Raw genomic sequence first — 19,587 nt, forward strand, 5'->3', positions numbered from 1 at the left:
TCCTGACGCCCCCCGCCCCTGCTGCCCCCTCACCGTGCTTCTCGGGGTGTAAGCAGTCGAGGCTGTAGGCGCCCAGGAGGATGTTCGCTTGCCGCTGCAGGGACTTGCCAAAAGGGTGGCTGCCCTCGGATACCACATAGTAAAAGACGCAGCCCGCAGAGAAGATGTCCACTGTGCAGGTCTGAAAAGAAACGCGGGGTGTGAGAGGCCTTCCGGATGATGCTCCTCACTCGGCAGTGGGCAGGACTGTCTCTGCGACGTCCTCCACGTGGCGGGTGTTCTGGGAGAGCTGGCTGACATGTGGGACCTGCTCAGAGCCGTGCTGGGCACCCTGCAGGTGCCGCACGTGTGACCGTGGACCCCGGAGCCGGCTGCCGGCTGGAAGCCTTTGCCTGCCCTGTGCCTCGGTGTCCTCAAACGTAACAGGAGAACGACAGTGTGCTCCTCGTGGGGTTGTCGTGAAGACTAAGTGTACTAATATGTGAAAGCGGTTACCTAACTAGTGCTTGGCCCATAGGAAACTCTCTCCTACCCATTAGTTTTTCTACCCGGCCGGCAGGTAACTCCTCAGAGGTCAGAATTTCTGAGTTTTCTTCCCAGTTGTACCCCCGGGGTCTAGGATGATACTGGAATACAATGGGTCTTAAAACTTTGTTAATAAGTGAATAAAATAATTTTTAATTCAAAACAGCCTCATGAAAAATTATGTGACAAGTTTCCAGGGAGGTCATTTTTCATGTTATCTTAATACCTCTCACTTGTCTCATGATGCCATTCCTCGTCTACAGATGAGCTTCTCTTCAGGGAAATGGGTGATTTCTAGCTTGTGCTACTTAGGAGGTAACGCTGGGTGGCCCCTGAGCGCAGCCTGGGTCCCTATCGCTAGGCTCCACCATTTACATTCTCCGCCAGGCACTTATCGCCTTCTACCCTGGAGAAAACACGCCTGTAACAGTATTGTACTATTGTTTACCCTTAGAACAGCCTCACGGGGTGAGTAGAGCAAACATCACCATCCCCAGATGAAGACGTGGACAGAAAGGCTGAATGACAAGCCCAGGATCGCTGCTGCATAGTGACAAGAAGGACAAGACCCTGGTCTCAAATCCCAAAGCCCGATCATCTCCATTCTGCCTCATTGGAATTTTCCTTAGGTGGGTGGGGGACAAATTCCGAACAGGAGGAAGAAGTCTATCACAGCTGAAGCTCTTACCTGTCACTTCGCCTACTTGCTATATCATTAACACTCCCTGTTTTCCACAGTGCTGGACGTCCCCAGCATACTCTACACTGTGGCCGGGGGGCTCCCGTCCTGCCCTGCATGCCTGGGTCCCTTTGCGCCCACCAGCTCACCTCTACGCTCAGTCATAGTCTTTCCCAAATGTATCATTGCCACTCGTTCTTGCAATTTAAATATTTCATAAGCTGATAAAATACGAGTGCCACCAAGTTGACTCTTTGGAAAGACGCAATAAAAGGGAGTGGCTACAAAATTAGATGTGAGAGACTCAGCTGCAAAGGACTGAGACATAAATAGTTAGAAGCTGGGCTTCTGCTCTTAGGAAGTGTTTGAAATGTCTATGTCTCAATCTAAAAGGCACAGAAGTGGCAGGTGAGTGCACTTTATGCAAGAGAGAAAATGAACAACTCCATTTAGTTGGACCCAAATTTGAAGACCATGGCCTACGTGAAGGATTTCTAGTACTTAACAAATCACGTGAGTTGCTTTCGGTTAAAATGAAATGTTTAAGGCGTGCATGTATATTCTTATGACTCTTCATCATAACTGACTTTTTTGATTAACTGACCAGCTGCTGGTCCCCAGTGATTGCGTAAGAGGGCTCTACTGCACCCAATCCATGTTAGTCTGGCTGACCCCATCCAGGTTTGGGCAGGAAAGTGAGAGGTAATCCTCTGACTTCTTGTGCTAGAAAGCAAGGTGCTGAAATATGAATGGGATCTTAGCAAAAGGATGCGGAAGCCAGATTAAAGGATTCCTGTTGGCCCAATCTGGAATACTTTGAGTTAACAAAAGGAGAAACGAAGGGGGGAAAAAAAGAAAAGAAAAAAAGGAAATAGAGAGAAAGGGGATAAAAACTAAGCAATTCTTTACAGAAAAATGTCCGCTGAATTAAGTGATTAAGGCAAGGGTTGTGAATGGAGGCCGAAGCATCCGGTGAGTGACTATTGTTAAACAGGATATTCACGCTGTGCCAAAGCATCGGAGTACTCACAACGAAAGGGGAAATGCGCTTTCATGGTGGAGAGGTAAAGAGTGACCACCTGCACCAGGTGAGCCAAGCTGGCATCACTAGCAGGGGTACAATAATAACGGCACAACCTGCCAGCTCATGCCTCCTATACTGTGCCCTGTGACTGCTCTTGCCAAAAACATTTAACTTGAACCTAATCAGCCTTCAGATCTACTTCTCCGTCACAGGAATAAAGGGGATAGACGGCCAAGTTAAACTCCATCGCGAGGGAACGAGTGAGCAAATCCTAAACGGGGCATTCTACAGACGAGCGCCTGCACTGTTCAAAAAGCCACTATCACGGAACAAAAAAAGGTGGGAGGACTGTAGTGGATCAGAGGAGAGAGAACCGAATGCAGGGCAAGTCCCGGTCTACGAAAACCAGCTCCATAAGAGACATCTGGGGAAGTCTGAACACGGACTGAAACAGTATGAACCGTTGAGGTGTGATATGGTATGGAGGGTTAGGAAGCCGACTGTACTTTTTTGGGGGATATACCTACTCAGATGTTTGAGGGTGAAAGGCTGGGATGCCTGCCTCTTACATTCAATTGGTTCAGCAACAGAGAGAAAATGAAAAATATTAACCAAATGTTGAATTTAAGTGGAGGTACAGAGGTACTCACTGAAAATCTCAATTTTCTCCAAGTCTGAAAATTCTCAAAATAAAAAGTTGGGAACACAAAAACAGAAAAAAAAAAAAAAAAAACCCACCAAAACTAGAAGTTTGCTCACCTTACACAAGTTCTGAGTTCCCAAAATAGCAAGGAGAAAGTAACTGGAAGAACAGAAAAAAAGATAGACAATTGCCCACATTCACTCCTTTTGTTCATTCGAACATCGGGCAATACAGAAAGTGCCAACAGTGTGCTCTCTGTTAAAGAAAAGTCATTCTCCAGCTACACGTGCTCCAGCCCCTGGTCTTAAAGTTGGAGGCTCTTATTCCTGAAGATACCAGAGGCTGGTGCTGAAGTTTACAAAAACTATGCTCATTACTCACGGGGTTCTCCTTACAGTCTTCACTCAGCATCTCTGGAGCAATCCAGCCTTCCGTGCCAGGCACCCCTGAACGGCGGCTGAAGCTGTGCCTACCCACTGCCAGCTTCTTGCAGAGGCCAAAGTCAGAGATCATGGCCTTGATCCTGCCATGTGCGTTGGGCATGGAGAGGAGGATGTTGTGGGGTTTTAGGTCTCTGTGAACTAACACAAAACTCCAGATTAGTCCAACATTAACCATGTGCAACCTAAGGCCTTCTGTGATGGGGAGAGCACCCTCCTTGGAGTGCCACCTCTAAAAGTTCTGGTTTTCGACTGTGTGAGAGTCTTCCTCAAATTCTTATACAACTTGCACACCAGTGAGGTGGCAAAGAGCTTCAGCAGAGGCAAGGCCCACCCGAGCAAGTCGGCCACCCCACCCGGGCTGCAGGCTGGTAAAGGGAAGCTTCTCACCAATGTTGAGAGAGTGCAGGTGGGCCAGGCCCGAGGTGGTCTGCTGCAGCAAGGTGATGGGCTCCAGGCCGAGGTGGGCAAAGTCCTTCTGCTCCACGTACTGTAAGAGACGCAGGGCTAGGTCATGACGCACAGCCCTCATGACTCGGCCGCTCAGCACTTGCTCTTTTTTTCAAGTAACTCAATTTAATTTAGAAAAATCCCGCCTGCAGCTTTTTGCCTGAATTAACATTTGGTATTGGATTGGCTCATTTATTTTGATCATATTTTAAGAAAGAAATGGGAAGTTTTACTGACAATGTTCTCTGTCCAAATCCTTATTTCCCAGCATTTTCTCCTGACATCATAGGCTAACTTCAACAAACAAAGCTCTGACTTCCAAGGAGAGAGGGCAAGAAATTCAAGTGCATTGCCTTATACAGGTAAACTTACAAGTGAAACCAAATGATACTGAAATAGTTTCACGGTGAGCTGGAAACGGAGCCAAAGGAGTTCACTGATGACCTGAATGACTTGCGTCATCAAGAAGCATCCTCCAAACCCACACCGACCTGACCAGCCGTGGGAGGAGGAAGTGGCCAGGTTTCCAGAGGTCAAAAGTGAGTGAAGGACTAACCACAACCAAAGACGGCCCCAAGAGGGCTGAGGGGACCACGTAGTAAAAGTTGGGGTGATAAAAATGCTCTACATTTTGACTGAGGTTAAATGGGTAGATAACTTTGTTAAAATACGTCAAACTATCCATTTAAAATGAGTCTATTCTAGCTTCGATAAAGCTAATAAAAACAAACAAAAACATACAGCGGCCGTCCCTATGACCACGCGCAGCGGCTGGGAGAAGGGAGGCTGCAGGGGTGACGGCAAAGCTTGGGGGGAGGAGGGAAAGGCGGGGGGTGGGGGGGGCCCACCTCCTGCAGAGTGGCCGCGCACAGCTCAATGGCGATGTACTGGAACTGCCGGTCCCTCTCCGTGCAGAAGTAACGGATCACGTTCGGGTGCTCGTCTGATTCTCGCAGCAGCTGGACCTCGCGGTCTGCGAAGCTGAAGCACTCGGGGAGGATGCGCTTGACCGCCACGTCCCGGTTGTCGAACATGCCGCTGCAGGACGAGGAGCGGGCTTGGGTTCGGAGGGCCTAGTCGGGTTGTGGGCACGGGAGGAGACCCGCCGACCCGCAGTGCTCCTTCCCCGGTGACGCAGTGGCCACCTCATCAGTCTCACAGCCCAGGGGGCCCTGACCAACCACCAGGCAGCCCTCGCTTCCCTCCCTGGAGGCGGAACTCTTCCGTCTGAGTCACGGCTATGACCCTGCTGCGCCCCTGGGGCCCTGCATTCTGCCCGCAAGCGGACCGGCTCTCCCGGCTGAGGTGTGAAGGCATGGGGCTCCCCGACCCACTCACCGGTACACAATTGTGCCCTCTGCTCCGTGGCCCAGGACGTCCTTGGGACAGAACGAAATTTTCCCAACCATCACCATGCTGGTTTCCTCATCTGGGATAAAGAGGAAAATGAAGAGATTGTTTAAAGCAGACATAAACTAAGCAACCTTGAGGTTAGAATGGCTACTAGCTTTCTGAGCTCAGATTAAGACATGGGATCTCAGGGGCTCTACGTCCCAGTCCCAGTGGGCAAGAGCTGCTGGGTCCGTTCCTCGTTTGTGTCCAGGGCTGCCTCCTCCCCCTGTCCTCCGCCCTTGGGTCCTGCTTTATATTATTACTGTGAGAATGAATGTCTTAACACCTTCCCGAAGACACGTGTCCTCTAGAGATCCACCTCAAAGATTTGCACCTAAAATACTCCAGTAGCGACAGTGGACATGTGAAATGAAGCGACCAGTAGCAGCGTCTCCAGTTGAGACTTAGGACTCTGAGGTCTATTGCACTAGCTTGTGTCAGTCACCTCAAAACACTGGCCCTGACAACTGGCCTGAGCCAACAGTTGCGATTTTATCCTTGGCCCCTGGCTGTCTTGGGAACGCTCTCAAGACAGTGCACCTCTAGTCACAGCAGTGCTTTCTGGCCCTTGCGAGGCAAGATGGAGAAAGGGCCAAGGGGCCCCCAGTAGGCCCTCCTAGGGGAGAAGCCATGGGACGGAGCAGAAGTCTGGCCCCCAGAGTGGGAGGCAGTGAGGTGAGAACAGAGTGAACCCTGGGGAACGGCACTTCGTAACCCCATGCAGCTCCCAGGAAGGCCGCGGTGCCTTGTGGTTCTCGGGTGGTGATCAAATGAAAGAGAAAACAGCACCAAACGGCAGCTCGCTTTACCCTCGTCATCCTGCTCCAGGAAGGGGCTGGCGCCAGTCCTGGAGGCAGAGCCGCTGGAGTGCAGCGAGTGGTTGGAGGCCCTGGGGGACGTGCTGGGGCTGCTGGTGCCTGAGCTCTCCGAATACAAGCCGGAGGAGTCCAGGAGCTCGGCGTCCGGAGCCACGTCTCCAGGGGCGTGGAAGGGCAGCTGCTGCTGTTGCAGGAGCTGGATTTTCTCCAGTTCCTTCTGGAACTGCTGGTGCTGGAGCTGCTGCTGCTGATGCATGCTCTGGGGAGAGAAACACACATCCAGACCAGTGCAGCCGGGCCTCCCAGGGAAACAAGCAGGCAGGAGGAGAGGCTCCCTGTGGCAGAGAAAGCAGGTGCACCTTATACGACCCCACGCGATGGGACAGGACCAGTGAGAAGGCGCAGGAGGCGGAATGTATTCAATGACTGGAGGTCTTCATGCCAGTTAAGACTTGCCAGTACAGCCCACTCCCCGCACTAGAAGGGCCCGAAGGGGCTGCATGACCGCCAGGTAGGGGCAGCGAAGGAGGGACCGTCCTAGGTGGAGGAGGGGGCCAGATGGAGGGGGTTACACTTGATTCTAAAATCCTGGGACTTTTATGAAAGTCTGAGAGTTGTACAAGCGGAACGAGACAGAGACAATGGTTACCAGGTGGCTGGGCGCGTGGCGGGTGTGGGGAAGAGCGGCTTGCTGTCCACGGTGGCCGCGCACGTGACTGAGGGCAGTGCAGAGACCGTCAGCACTCCAGAGGCGGAGGAGAGAGCCGGGCTCAGAACCCGGCAGCCATCGGCCCACAGCCGCGCAGCCGGCGTGCGGCGATGCGACACGGGGAGCCCGGCCGCGGTCCCCCCCCCCACGTCACCACGCTGCCTTCCCCACAGCCCCCCGCCTCTCTCATTCATTCTGAAAGCTCATTCCGTCATAATCTGAAGCACAGCGATCTGTGATTATTACTGCCCAAGCCTGGGCAGGCGACTGAAGGGACAAAAAGTGCCCAACGACCCACTGAGAGTTTTCCAGCATTCCCTCCCCCTCCTAACCTTGGGTTGAAAGCCTGGAAATGCGACCTACTCCTGAGTAACCTTGGGAAAGTTCTTTAACTTCCCAGAGCCTAGTTTATCGTTTATGGGTAGGGGATAGGCAATAATGACCTCATAGGACTGTGTGAGGTAAAAAATAGAAAAACGCAGATGAACCCATTTAAACAAATGAAAAATGCCATCGAGGGTTTATCAGTCCCATTCCTATATGGACATGACCTTCCTGAGCGCTTGTGATCTATGGTGATACACTTCGGTGCTCTGAGCAACCTGACGAAGGACTGTTCCTCTAGAATATTTTACCCAACTCACAACCTATTCGACCACGTAATTTTAGCTCACTTATTTACAACTAGAAAATAGGAGGAATTATCATGCTTCCCTTTTTACTCTAGCTGACTTTAACAGATACTTTTTAAGGGAGGAAAGTTAAATAGATTTTCATCTCTTATACTTCATCTTAATATATAGTTAGCTATTCAAAAGGATCTGTGGGCAAGGTTTACGAATCAGTTTGTACAATCAGTTAAACTTTAAGATGTAGGTATAAGGTTATCCTTTCCTGAGAAGCTACTGTTCCTTTAATTCCAATGCTTTTGAAGATTAATAAATATTGACTTTTAAATGTGAAAAGGAACATATTTGCTTGTTTGTGGTTTTGTCTGAGCCTCACTGACATCAGGTGACGGGCACAGCAGCTCAGACACACGTGGAAGTGTTAGAAGCAGGGGCCGAGCTTTACCAAGGGGTAGGTGATGATGAAGGCCACCCAGCCGATGAGCAGGAAGGTGCTCAGGATGATGGTGGCTATGTCCTTGAGCATGGAGTCCACGGGGGCCTCAGGCTTGGCGGGGGCGTTAGCGAACTTCTCCTCCACGTCCTGAGAAACGGTGGTGGGCGCAGTCTCTGAGGTCTGGTCCACCAGGTGGATAACCTGGTATGGGAGAGAGCGGCTACATCACTGCACAATGCCTAACAAGACATAAATGAGCCGAACGATCAAGAGAAACGCTGACCCTCCTGTAAAATGTGCCGGATTTTTTTAAGCCCTCCCAAGATCACAAAGCTAGATAACAGATGCCTTTTTTAAGGCGACTGCGTTGATGTGAATTATTGCTGAGATGTTATCATTGCTCACAAACAGGTTTTAGAGCAATACTTTTGAAAGCGCCTTCCTAGTCTATATTCCTTCAAAAATCCTCACCGAAGACAAAAACTTCCTCCTTGGATGGTAGATTTAATATTGGAGAAAACTGTGAAATCGTCTGTATAAAGTCTGGTAAAAAGATTGGTGGTCAATTTGGTAATACTGTTTCACATTAAAAAGGAAAAATGCACACATACACGTGCGTGCATGTTCACAAACACATGTACACATGGCTATAAAGTAATAATAAAGCAGCTTTCTTATGCTGCTTGTAAACTCTCACCGTTACTCCAAAACCAAAATCATTTATTTAAATATCCTATTATTTTTCAAAGTTTGTCTTTGGTGAGGATCAGAATCCTTTGTTAAAGAAAATGTTATTTAGAAGCCCAAAATTAAATTGGGTAAAGTGGACCTTCCGTCCAAGCTCCTTGCACAGTTCAAGGACAGTTTATAAAAACACACTGATTTGTTCTCGCACGTCTAGCGTTCCAGACTTTTTGCCCAGTGAAATGAACACACAGCCTCCTCTGAGGGAGCAGGCTCCACACCCCCCGCACGCTCACACCTTTCATGCCCCCGAGACTTCTGCTTCCAGCTCTATTCTCTGCCCCTCCAGCTGCCCCTCCCCCCACCACCACGTACGGGGGTGCGTGGCATGGCCAGTGTGCAAGGCAGCTGAGGAATGTTTGCTGAGCATGCGACCAGGGACAACATTCATTTGGTTATATTTACTCAAGTGTGTTCATTAAAAAATGTCTTATTACCATATAAATGCACCGCAGATATTTTAATGCACTTCTAAAAGACACTTTGTTCGAGATTGAACGATTAAATATGAAAATCTAAACTGCGGCCTTTTCTAGGAGTTCGATTAAGGGTGCTGTCTTATTTTCTTCTTTATGTTTTAAGTGGCCAATGATGGATATATTTGGCTTTAATAAGATCGAAACCAGACCAAGCTTTTATGGCACCGGTGCTAGGAAAGACCACTGTTCTAAGCTCAGTGTCTGTCCCCAACCTGGCTACCTCCAGACGAGGGACAACACAGACACTTTGCCCTGGAACTCAAGAATCCACATGAATTTCTTTTCCTTTCTCTCCAGATAAAAATCTAAATCTCTAAGTGGATTTACTATGATCGTGGCCTCCACATCGGCCAGCCACTCTGGTCTTCCTCTGACCCTGCCCACAGCCCAGGGCCCTTCTCAGTCACTGGGCCCCCAAGCCAGGGCTGCAGAAACTGCCAAGCCTGAATGACCTTGGGAACCCCACCCATCCCCTGGCCTGCTCCGACCCTCTGCAGCTCTCTCCACCTGCTGTGCCCCAGAGGGCAATGGTCTCCCCCGCCCTCTGGTTTTTGATTAAGACACTGGGCAGATGAGACAAAAATGAATGAAGTCAGGTTGTGTGGAGCTGCTGAATACACTCAACTGGCACTCTGGGCTCCTGGTCTGGGCCCTTTCCACTCCCTCCCAAACCTGTTAGGCCAAAGTAGCATGCTAAGAGAATGCCCGGAACTGTCCACTGTGTGAACAGTCCCTCCATTAAACTCTTCTCGAACCATCCTAACTTGGGTGGCCATCTGTCTCCAGCTGACCTTGACTAGCGCACTATCTCCCTGGGGCTGCAGCCCCAGTCAGAACCCCATGGCAGCTACCACCCGGGAGGCCTCCTTGCTGCCTAATGCTCCGTTCTGCGGGTGCCCTGGGTCCCTGCCGGACCAAACCTCCGCCGGGGCAAGCAGCCAAAGCAGGCCACTCCTGGCTTCATAGGAACCTCCGCTCTCCCACTTCCCCTCTTTGCCAACTTTGCTCTGCTGCCGGGCCTGCTCAAGGCTTGGGAACGTGGCTCCTCTGCAGCCATGTGATCCCTTTTCCCACTGCTCCCTACGTGGTAGCCTCGGATCTGGTCAGGGCTGTCCCCTCAGCCCCAGAGCTGGACATGCCAGGGTCAGTCCCACCTCCGAGCCTTTACCTCTGCTGCTCGATTCCCTCCCGTGCCCTCTGCCTCTCCCACCAGGCCAGACCCCACCATTTGGTCCCACTGCCTTTCCCACAGCCTTTGCTAATCGCGTCCCCTTCCTCGCCATCAGTCCTTAACAGTCTGTGGTTTGCCACGGATTCTCACGCATCCCTCTTCCCTCCTGAGTGGACGGCAAGCTCTAAAGGTGAAGGCCAATGTCTTATCCCCCCCCAACAGCTGACAGGGAGAGCCAGCAGCTAAGGGTTCACTTCCCCACTCACTTCCTCAAAGCTCTTCTTCTCTGAGTCAGCAGGAATCACGTTTTCCCGGTGTTTGGGCAGGTTGTTGGGGAATCTCTCCAGCATCTTAGTAGACGCGGAGAGAGGCGTTTCATGGTGTCCTAGGAGAGGAAACAAAACCTTTCATGAGAACAGCCTCCCAGGCGGTGGCCACACCAGATGCCTAGCAAGAGCTGCTACCCACTGAGGGGGCCACGATGCAAACACTCCCGTCTGTAAAGGGAGAGAAAATGAGAAGCAGTCACCAAAAAATCTCATCGAGACAGAAATGTTGCTACTTAATGGCATATAATAGTATTCCAAATCTCATAACGTGGAGCAAAAAGTATCCTTGTCATGAGAGGGATTAGGATGTTGGGGATTCATTCAGAGCAAGACCCATGCGGGTAATTCCTAATTTAGGCTGTCTGCTGTGGAAGCATCGTGAAGCTTCATGTAAAGTTCAGAGAGTTCTCCCGACAACGTTTACCCTTGTAACATCACTCCACTATGGGTAGCAGCTTCCCGTCTTGTGATACAGGTATATCCTTAATTTCTTCCACAAAAACCAAACTAAAGGACATAATTCTACATAAAAGAGCACATCTCTTTACCTGCAGTCTCCAGTCTACACGAAGATTGTCAAGTAGTCCAACTGCCATATTTAAAAATGGCTAGGATTTGGAATTCCTCAAAAGGGCCTTCAGAACTGTGGGGTGCTTCCCTAACTACTTCTTTAAACTTTGTGGGGTTTTCCAGTTTTCTCACTTGGGCAATCTTTCCATTTTAAAAGGACATCATTTTACGATTGAGCCATTAGATTTCCCTTCATATTTTTTTGTAATCTTATATACAGCTTTCTTTAGTTTCCAATAATTTTTTTCACTTCTTAACCACTGGTAGGCTGTCTGTGTCCCGCTTAAATGGCACATAAACTAAGTAATCTTGTCCTTTTTTTGGCCTCTGCTCATGAGCTACTTTTTCCCTTATCATAGACCCATTCACACCTGCTTTCCAAACAACTTCTGTTCAAAAAAGGAGGCAGAATTATTTTGTCATCTCCTGTGACCATTATTTGGTAAAAATAATAACTAAAAGACAATGGCTACAAGGAGTCAGGACGAACACAGAAGAAGGAGACCTGGACAGTACAAAGGGAACGCTCAGGGCTCAAGCGCACACAGCTTCCTCCCCGCAGCGCCCAGGTACACGCCCATCCAGATCCCACGGCTCAGAGATCCTGCGGCCTCCTGGGCCCCGCACTCTCCCAAGCCAGTCCGCATCCCTTCCCCAGGGCGCCCAGCCTCTGCCCTCCCCACTCCACGCCCATGCCAACTCCCAGCGAATTCTTCCACGGCAATTCCCTCAGATTCCTTAACTATAAGTGGAAATAAAGACGGTGCCTCCCTCACACAGGGTTGTCGTGAGAAGTCAGGAAACGTGCTTTACGGTGCTTAGTGCCCATGCCCGTCGGAAGGGCACAAAGTTTACATTGCAGGCGTGCACCGCACGATGACATTTTAGTCGATGACAGCCCACATGTACGACCAAGGTCCCATAAGATCATAACGGAGCTGAAAAACTTATCGCCCAGTGTTGTCGCCACTGTGACCTCACAGTGCGACGTGTTACTGATGTGTCTGTGGTGGTGTCTGTGTTGTAAACGAACCTACTGCACTGCCAGGCACGTAAAAGCACGGCGCATGCGCTTACATACAGTCTATGATACCTGACAATAAAGGACTGTTACGGATTTATATGTTTAGCACACTATAGTTTTTATCGTTATGTCGTTATTTTAGAGTATATTCTTTCTACTTATTAAAAAAAGTTTGCTGCGAAGCAGTATCTGCGTCACACCAGCGGCCTTGTACATCTCATTTACCGCTCCTCTCGATCGCATTTTCTCTTGCGCTTTGATTTAGTCTCGTGTTGTTTTGTGCAGTAACGTGCTCTACACGTCTGCAGCCCAGGAGCAGTAGGCTAGGCCAGCGAGCCCAGTGTGGAGGAGGCTAGGCCACACGTGTGCGCTATGACGTTCACAGCCAGCAGCAGATGGCCTAACAATGCATTTCTCGAATCCCTGTTGTTAAGTGACACAAGACTGTACTGAGCACTCGAGTTTGAGTTAAACAATGGAATCAAACAATTTTTGAGAACTGACTCGGCAACAGAGCTATCCTGTTTATTACCCTCGCAAATAAAAATGTCAAGGTCTGAAAGGCCAATTAGGACGTGAACCAAGCACAATGCGGTTGACAGTAACGAGCAAGGCCAACTGTTCCCACCAGGGGGCAGCACTTGACCTGAGGCGAAGAGAAACCCCCGTTCTCACCTATCAGAAGCCAGTAGTTCCTCAAATAGTTGAGCTTGTTCTTCCCTTTGAGCCCAGGGTCAAACTTTAGGTCTGTGCTGGGTGTGATCACACACTCCCCTTTGTCCCCAATGGTGACGCCGTCGGTCTGGGGGCCTTCCAGCAAAGGAAGAGTGCTGCCTCGGGGCTGTGAAGACAGAACTGGGGTGAGGCCTGGGGCAAGCCACTGCCTGAGAGCAGTAGGCACCCTTCACGGGACTGCCATACCTCCAGGTGGGGCTTGTCTAGGTCTACACACAAAGCACATGAGACCGGGCAAGAGAGGCTCCTCCCTCAGGAGGTGACGATGCTGTGCTAATATCTTTAACGTGGACACGTTTTAAAATTCCTACGTCTGGGCACTGGATAACAGAAAGGGTATGTGTGGAACTCCAAGGGGCTACTGTGAGGAGCGGCACACGTGAAGGAGAATGCGTGGGGATCTACCGGTCCACAATGGATGGGCCTGGCCAGGGCGGAGTAAGCTCCAGCCACGAGCCTGGGACCGGCTCGGGCGTTGCGGGAGCTGCCACCGGAGCAGGCACAGCCCTGCTCACAGGGGCAGCCGACCAATTCACTAGAAAGACAAAGAGACGGCAGCCAAACAGCTCCAACACTGCTAAGGACCCAAACGCACAGCCAGGATGATGAGGCCTCAGACACTCAGAGACGGAGCGCTGGAGGCAGGCTGGCAAGAGCCGGGGAGGCTTTGGTAGGTCACGAAAGATTGAAAAGGATCTGAGTAGGGACAAGGAAGAAGGGAAAGCATTTGAAGTGTGAGGCGCAACCTGAACAAAGGCTAAGAGCTTTGGGAAATCAGGGAGAAGACGCGCTTGGTTGGACACCCGCGTTGCGGCAGAGGGCACCGTGGGTCTGGACTGAGGAGGGCCGTGAACACCAGCCCGGGGAAGTTTAGACTTGAGCACAGAAGCAAAGGGGAACGTGCAGGGCTCCTTCCTAGGCTTTCGGAGCTGCTTTTGTCATGCGGCTCTCCTCACCAGCAGAAGGCGGCATGTGTAGAAACTGTTTTTGAAGATTTAAGATCTGTGTCTTGCATTCTTAACCAAAGGGATATTTGTATGAGATCTAAAGTCATTCTTTGTGAAAATGGAACAGGAGCTGCATCTGCGAGCTGCCCATGAGTGGACTTACCACAACAGCGACCCCCTCGTGGACCATTGAGGGGGAGGCGTAGAGGCTGGTAGAGTATTTCCCCACATACAGGGTGGGCCTAGGAGAAAAACAGACACATGCATTCCACAGTCACTTAAGTTCTGGATCTCACAAAGGGGGGCTTTGGGCAGAGAAGAATCCCAGCCTAATACCACCCAGAAGAATACACAGGTTAACTCCTGAGCACCAGGAAAGCTGGACTATGGGACCCAGCGGTCGCTCACTGCCTACAAACGTATGCACGAGTCACCTAATGGCAAGCTTTGGTTTCTTCATCTACAAATGCAGGGCTGCACTAGACCATCCTCACGACGGCCTATAGAAAGGACTATGTGCAACGATCATCTGGGAGAGAATGAATGCCTGTAACTACCGCAAAGCCTCTGAAATGGCCTGACCAGCACGCTCTGACAACCGCGCTGACAGCAGAATCATCACCATTCTGCCTCATGATTCTTAAAGAGTCTAGAGGGTCTACAGAAGCCCCGAGAAATGGCTAGCTGCTCTAGTCTGGTTGCCAGAAGCAAATGGATGCACAAAAAGTTCCAAACTAGGTGAGACTTCCAGTCCCTCAGCCGGGTGGTGTGGGCCCATCCAGGGCATCATAGAGAGGGTGGGGTTTGACATCCGTGATGTCAGTGTGAAAATGTGGGGGCGACACCTCCAGACTCTCCTGGTTACTGTCAATAGCCAGTGTGGAGCTGGTCATCTACTAATTTCTCAAAATCTCTTTCAACAAATACCCTACACTTGAATGGTGGTGTCCAATTTAGAGGACATTTTCATGCACATGATCTTATTTGATCTTCTCCAACAGCTCTGTAAAGTGGGAAACTGAGGCTCGGGAAGACCTTTAACAGGCAGGGATGGAAAGCACAGGCCCGCTGAATCTTGTACACACACATCGTAACAGTTTTCCTGATTTTTAATATGAATATAACTTATAATAAAAATTGAGAAAATACAGAAAATTTAAAAATAAATACTTCTCTTGTATTCCTACCACCTGAGATATATCCACATTGTTCTGTGAATACTGGCCATCTCTTTCCTATCCCCACCCATTATTTAATTCATTTAATATTCAAGAATTCTGAGACGTCAAGGGGTACCCCGCCCCCGTTCTTCTAGTCTAAGGTTTCGGAATGAGCCAGGGTTGGCTCTTTATAGTCCTCACAGCTTCCGAGTTGCCTGCCTGAGCCCTGGCCTCCAGCGTACGGTGTGCTACGCTGCAGCAGGACCAAACGTCAGGGTCACAGTTGCCCTCTCCTGCCCCTAGTTCCCCGACTCACGTCAGCTTGCTCTTGGCCTCCGTCTCCTTGGGGAAGGGGTACTTCCACTTGGTGATGCGCCCCACCTCCCCAGACATGAAGGTCAGGTAGCGCAGGGTCTCCACAGCGACGTTGATGTGCATCACCTTCCTCAGACCCTCCCGCTGCCAGACATAGAAGGCCACCACAGGGGAAGCGTAGTTTTGGATCCACAGGACGTCGCCAGATTCACTGTCCACAGTCACCACCAGCCCATCGCCATTGGACACAAAATGGGACATCTCTGTACAGATCAGATAAACAAGGCATGTCAAATCTCACCCCATCTTGCAACCACATCCTCTCCTCTCCTGGCAAGCTGCAGTCACTCAGCTAGAGGAAACAAGACTTCTGGAGTATTCTCAGATCTCCTCTGAATAGTTTCACTAGTTTCCAATGAACTTGCTCAGGCTCTACAATATAAGACACTGATCGCTGCCTGGTTTATAAACGTAAGACAGGATCGCTCTCTCGAAGGCAATCTACTTGGTGATGTTTCTCAGCATTCCGTTCAATTAGTGAGAGTAGATACTGAGGAGAAAGAGCTAATGAAAATGTCTACGAATCTGGTGTTTTATAGTAAGCATTTCAAACCTATTGATCAAGCCGCAAGTCAGAGCTGACCATCGACACTGCCCGCATCTGACCACCGAGGGGATTTCTTTCGCACTTCCAGATACCTTCGCTAGAATGGCAAAGTTGGTTTTCAGTTTTCATTTGAGTTGGGGGAATGCTTACTAGAGAAATAATTAGTGGATGAGCCACATTTAGGGAGTGTGTTGTTAATGTCACAAGTTGATGTTTAATTCTGCCTCCCATGGGCTTCTTGTAAATTCCTTCTGCGACACAGAGAGACTCAACAGAGTATGCCCTCTCTCTTCTCAGGCTACACTCACCTCCATTTTACTTGAGTTTCCTTCCACACTTCTCCCCCAGGCCCCTGCCTCCAAGACCGATGAAGTATTATTTACTCTAAGTCCATGGAAAGTCCAGAACCTGCTGACTAAGAGTGTCTTAAGGAAAATCCAGCTTTCTGGAGTGAATGTTTCCTCGCAGGTCACAAATACCACCCCCGGCCCCGCCCTTGCAAAGCTACCCGGGAGCACATACTGTAGTCCACGTCGTCCTCGGGCAGCGAGGCTGCGTAGTCGAAGTAGGTGGCGTTCCACCGGAGCTCTCGGGTTTTGGTGTCGTACATGGTGATGGTGTACTCTGGAAAACACACACCAGCCCGTTACCGCGAGGGGCCGCGGCACCTGCCGAGGTGCTGACCTCGTCTAACTTACAACGGACAAATCCTCCCGAAATTGCTTGTAAGAAAAAGTCTAGGCCGTCCACGTGGAAAGAGAAAGGCCACGTGGAGAGCCAAAGTCCGCGACACATGCGTGAACACGGCTGACAGCACGTGCAGTGGAGACAAGCCACCTACTGTGCCCCTGAACTCATGACTCACAGCATCGCGAGCAGTATCACGGTGTTGTTTTAAGCCACTTAAGTTTTGGGGTGGTTTGTTATACAGCAATGGGTAGCTCATATTAGAAAATGGTACCTGGAAATAAGAAGGTGCCATAACAAAAACCTAAAGCTTGTGTGATTGGCTGGGACCAGGTGGCAGATGGAGGCTAGAAGGTTGATGTGGAGACTGATACTCCAGATGGAAAAGATTCTCAATATAAAAATTGGCCTCAGGGCAAAGATCAAGTTCACGGTGCTACCAGTAAAAAAAATGGCCTCAGGGTTAAGATCAAATCAAGAGGAGGCAGTAAGACTCTTTTTTGAGACCTCAGAAGATTTAGGGTGGTACTTCACAGACTCTCTGCTAGGTAAGAGGGTTCTAAGAACTGTAAGAGGGTTGCCCATAGCACAAAAAAGAGAGACTTGTGGGTGCAAGTTTAACCTAATGAAGTACAATTTGAGACATGTAAAGTCCACGAAGTTTTTAAAGGAGTAATATCGGCATGGACTAAAGAGACCAGAGATGGTCAAAATGAATAAAAACAAAACAAAACAAAACAAAGGCCTCTAGACCCCCAACTCTCAATGCACAAGAAACAGATTGAGAAAGCTACAGAACACTAACCATTTCTTACAGAAAAGAAAAGGGCTCCTCAGAGGGCAGGACCAAGCGCTGCTGAGAACCATGGATTAGGGAACCAAACCCAGAGGGCGAGGCTGGGCCCTGATCGAGGAATGTCGCCTGCCCTCCGAGCAGGGGACCCTGAAGACACGAGACTGCTGTGGGCCTCCCGTTCCATCCCTTTCCGGACGGCGATGGTGTCTGAGCTGTCCTAGTCTCCCCAGTGGGTGGCGGTGCTTGGGGGAGCCTCGCCCACCTGCGGACCTGACGGTGAGCACGAGATGCTGGATTTTGAGACTGATGCTGAGACTGGACCTTGGGAATCTGGGGGAGGGATGAGTATACTTTGCCTGTGGGCGGGGTGGAGGACTGTGGCAGAATGTCTGAAAACGCCACACCCCCATTTCTGTAATGTGCATGTCAGTCTTCTTGTCAAGAGGCTGAGTATTTCCCTAGCCCTTGATTCTGGGCTGGCCTATGACTTGCTTTGACCAGCAGACTGAGTGGAAGTGAGGTTCCAGGACTTCTCAGTCCAGGTCTTCGAGGCGCTGTAACATCCACCTTTACTCAAGAGGAGGACCGAGCCGCCATGTAAATAAGTCCAGACCATCCACCTGCATTGAGCCTTCCCTGAATTCCTGACCTACGGAATCATGAACAATAAAGTGTTGGTGTTTGAAGCCTCTAAGTTAGGGTGCTTTGTCATGCAGCAACAGTTAACGGGAACAATGTAGACATTTCACCTAGACCTTCCCCAAGCCCAGCCAGCTTCTATGGGGTCTAAGATTAGTCTCACTCATTTTCAGAAAAGCACTGTATTCCATGGTACTAGAAGAAAGTTTCTCTCTCTCTCTCTCTCTCTTTTTTTAGGTTTTTTGGTGTAAGTTTTTCCTTCTAAGTGTTTTCTTGCTTCCCCCTTTAACTGCTGTTCTGCACACAGTCTTTGCGGAGCACTGCTAGGTGTCAGGTGCTGCACATGCAGGATGAACACGGCAGATTCCTGCAGGGGAAGGCTCGCCATCCGCCTGCTCGCTCGCTCCAGCATCTGAGCACCCGCTGCGGGCCAGCACGGTGCCCCGCGTGGAGATAGGGCAGGCGAGAAAAACCAGCCCTGCCCTATGTCTAGTAGGGGAGGCAGAAAACCGGTAAATATGATTTAGAAACATGCAGTGACAAGTGTTAAGAAGAGGCTGAAGAGAGGAGCTAGAATGTGGCTTTGCTGACTCGTAAAGGGCCGATGATGGTGATGAGATGACTGTTATAATAAGCCCTAAGAGCAGGACGGCTGCTGTACCTGGGCAGGGGACAGGGAGCTGAGGCGGGGAAGAGGCTTCACACGGGGGGTGACTTTGGAGCAGCACGGGTTCTGAAGTGAGGAAATTGACCAGAGAGGCAGAAACGTGTGTACCTGGTAAAGAGGGACCCACTACCCCAAGTTTTTTAAAATAGCACTGCTTATTCTGTGAATGGCAGGTCGTTCATCCTGACTAGAAAATGTTGGCATGTGGGAAAGGCAGCGAGGGAGGAGGCTAAAGAGGTAGCAGCCGCATCACTGCAGCCTTGTGGGCCGTGCATGCTTTGGACTATAATCCCTGGGCAATGGGGAGCCCGGGGCGGGGGGTCTTATAAAAGGGAACAATGTGGTAAAATCTGTGTTTGGAGAAGTCAGACCCAGCTACCTTCCAGAGAAAGAAGCCCAGAGGCAGAGGCCCACGAGGGGCTGCTTCAGGTCCTTCCTAGAAACAGGCAGGGTGCACACAACAAAAGGTTCCCTCTTACCTGTTCGCCCAAGGTACAGAAGAGAGGTTGACGGGCAGAGGCTATCTGCAAAGGCTGATGACAAAGTCTGTTGCTTCTCCCCAGTCAGAAGGTCAACCACATACCAAATGTCCTGCTTTTTACCTGAAAGGTCACAAGAACACACCGTGGTTTACACTTGTCTTCTATGGGAAAAAAATATCACTGCCAAACTAGCAGGCCAAGATGTTCTCTGTGCTGAGACAGGCCTGAAATTCTTAGGATGTCAAAGACATTTCTAGGATGCTCTGAGGGTAACAACGTGAATGGTAATGTGGAGATAATAAAACTTCTTGGGCTACTGGGTCTAATAATAATTTAATAACCTAATCATGTATAAAAATTTCTCCAAACCTAATAACTCATAGATTCTACTGCTTTCATTAATGACCCTTGATATTATAAGTCTGGACTATAAAGGGAAATTCTCTTCCCTGAGACTAGAATTTATATAAACACAGAAATGTACCCTGGG

The 19,587-nt window shown here is 49.9% G+C and overlaps 1 protein-coding gene across 3 annotated transcripts in view; it reads right to left on the minus strand.

Moving 5' to 3' along the window:
• Positions 1-19,587, minus strand: part of ERN1 (endoplasmic reticulum to nucleus signaling 1) — a 75,441-nt gene that overhangs the window by 9,236 nt on the left and 46,618 nt on the right. For all 3 annotated transcript variants that reach the window (XM_016128783.2, XM_016128792.2, XM_036222405.1), the window contains 13 exons: positions 19,095-19,217; positions 16,349-16,450; positions 15,221-15,482; positions 13,908-13,986; positions 12,738-12,903; positions 10,406-10,524; positions 7,755-7,946; positions 5,963-6,230; positions 5,100-5,190; positions 4,610-4,799; positions 3,702-3,801; positions 3,253-3,452; positions 34-181 (listed from right to left, as the gene is read on the minus strand). In XM_016128783.2, coding sequence (XP_015984269.1) covers positions 34-181; positions 3,253-3,452; positions 3,702-3,801; positions 4,610-4,799; positions 5,100-5,190; positions 5,963-6,230; positions 7,755-7,946; positions 10,406-10,524; positions 12,738-12,903; positions 13,908-13,986; positions 15,221-15,482; positions 16,349-16,450; positions 19,095-19,217 — 2,040 coding nt within the window. The remainder of the gene's footprint in view (positions 1-33; positions 182-3,252; positions 3,453-3,701; positions 3,802-4,609; positions 4,800-5,099; positions 5,191-5,962; positions 6,231-7,754; positions 7,947-10,405; positions 10,525-12,737; positions 12,904-13,907; positions 13,987-15,220; positions 15,483-16,348; positions 16,451-19,094; positions 19,218-19,587) is intronic.

This window comes from Rousettus aegyptiacus, unplaced genomic scaffold (assembly GCF_014176215.1).
Source record: "Rousettus aegyptiacus isolate mRouAeg1 unplaced genomic scaffold, mRouAeg1.p scaffold_m13_p_6, whole genome shotgun sequence".
Lineage (NCBI taxonomy): Eukaryota > Metazoa > Chordata > Mammalia > Chiroptera > Pteropodidae > Rousettus > Rousettus aegyptiacus.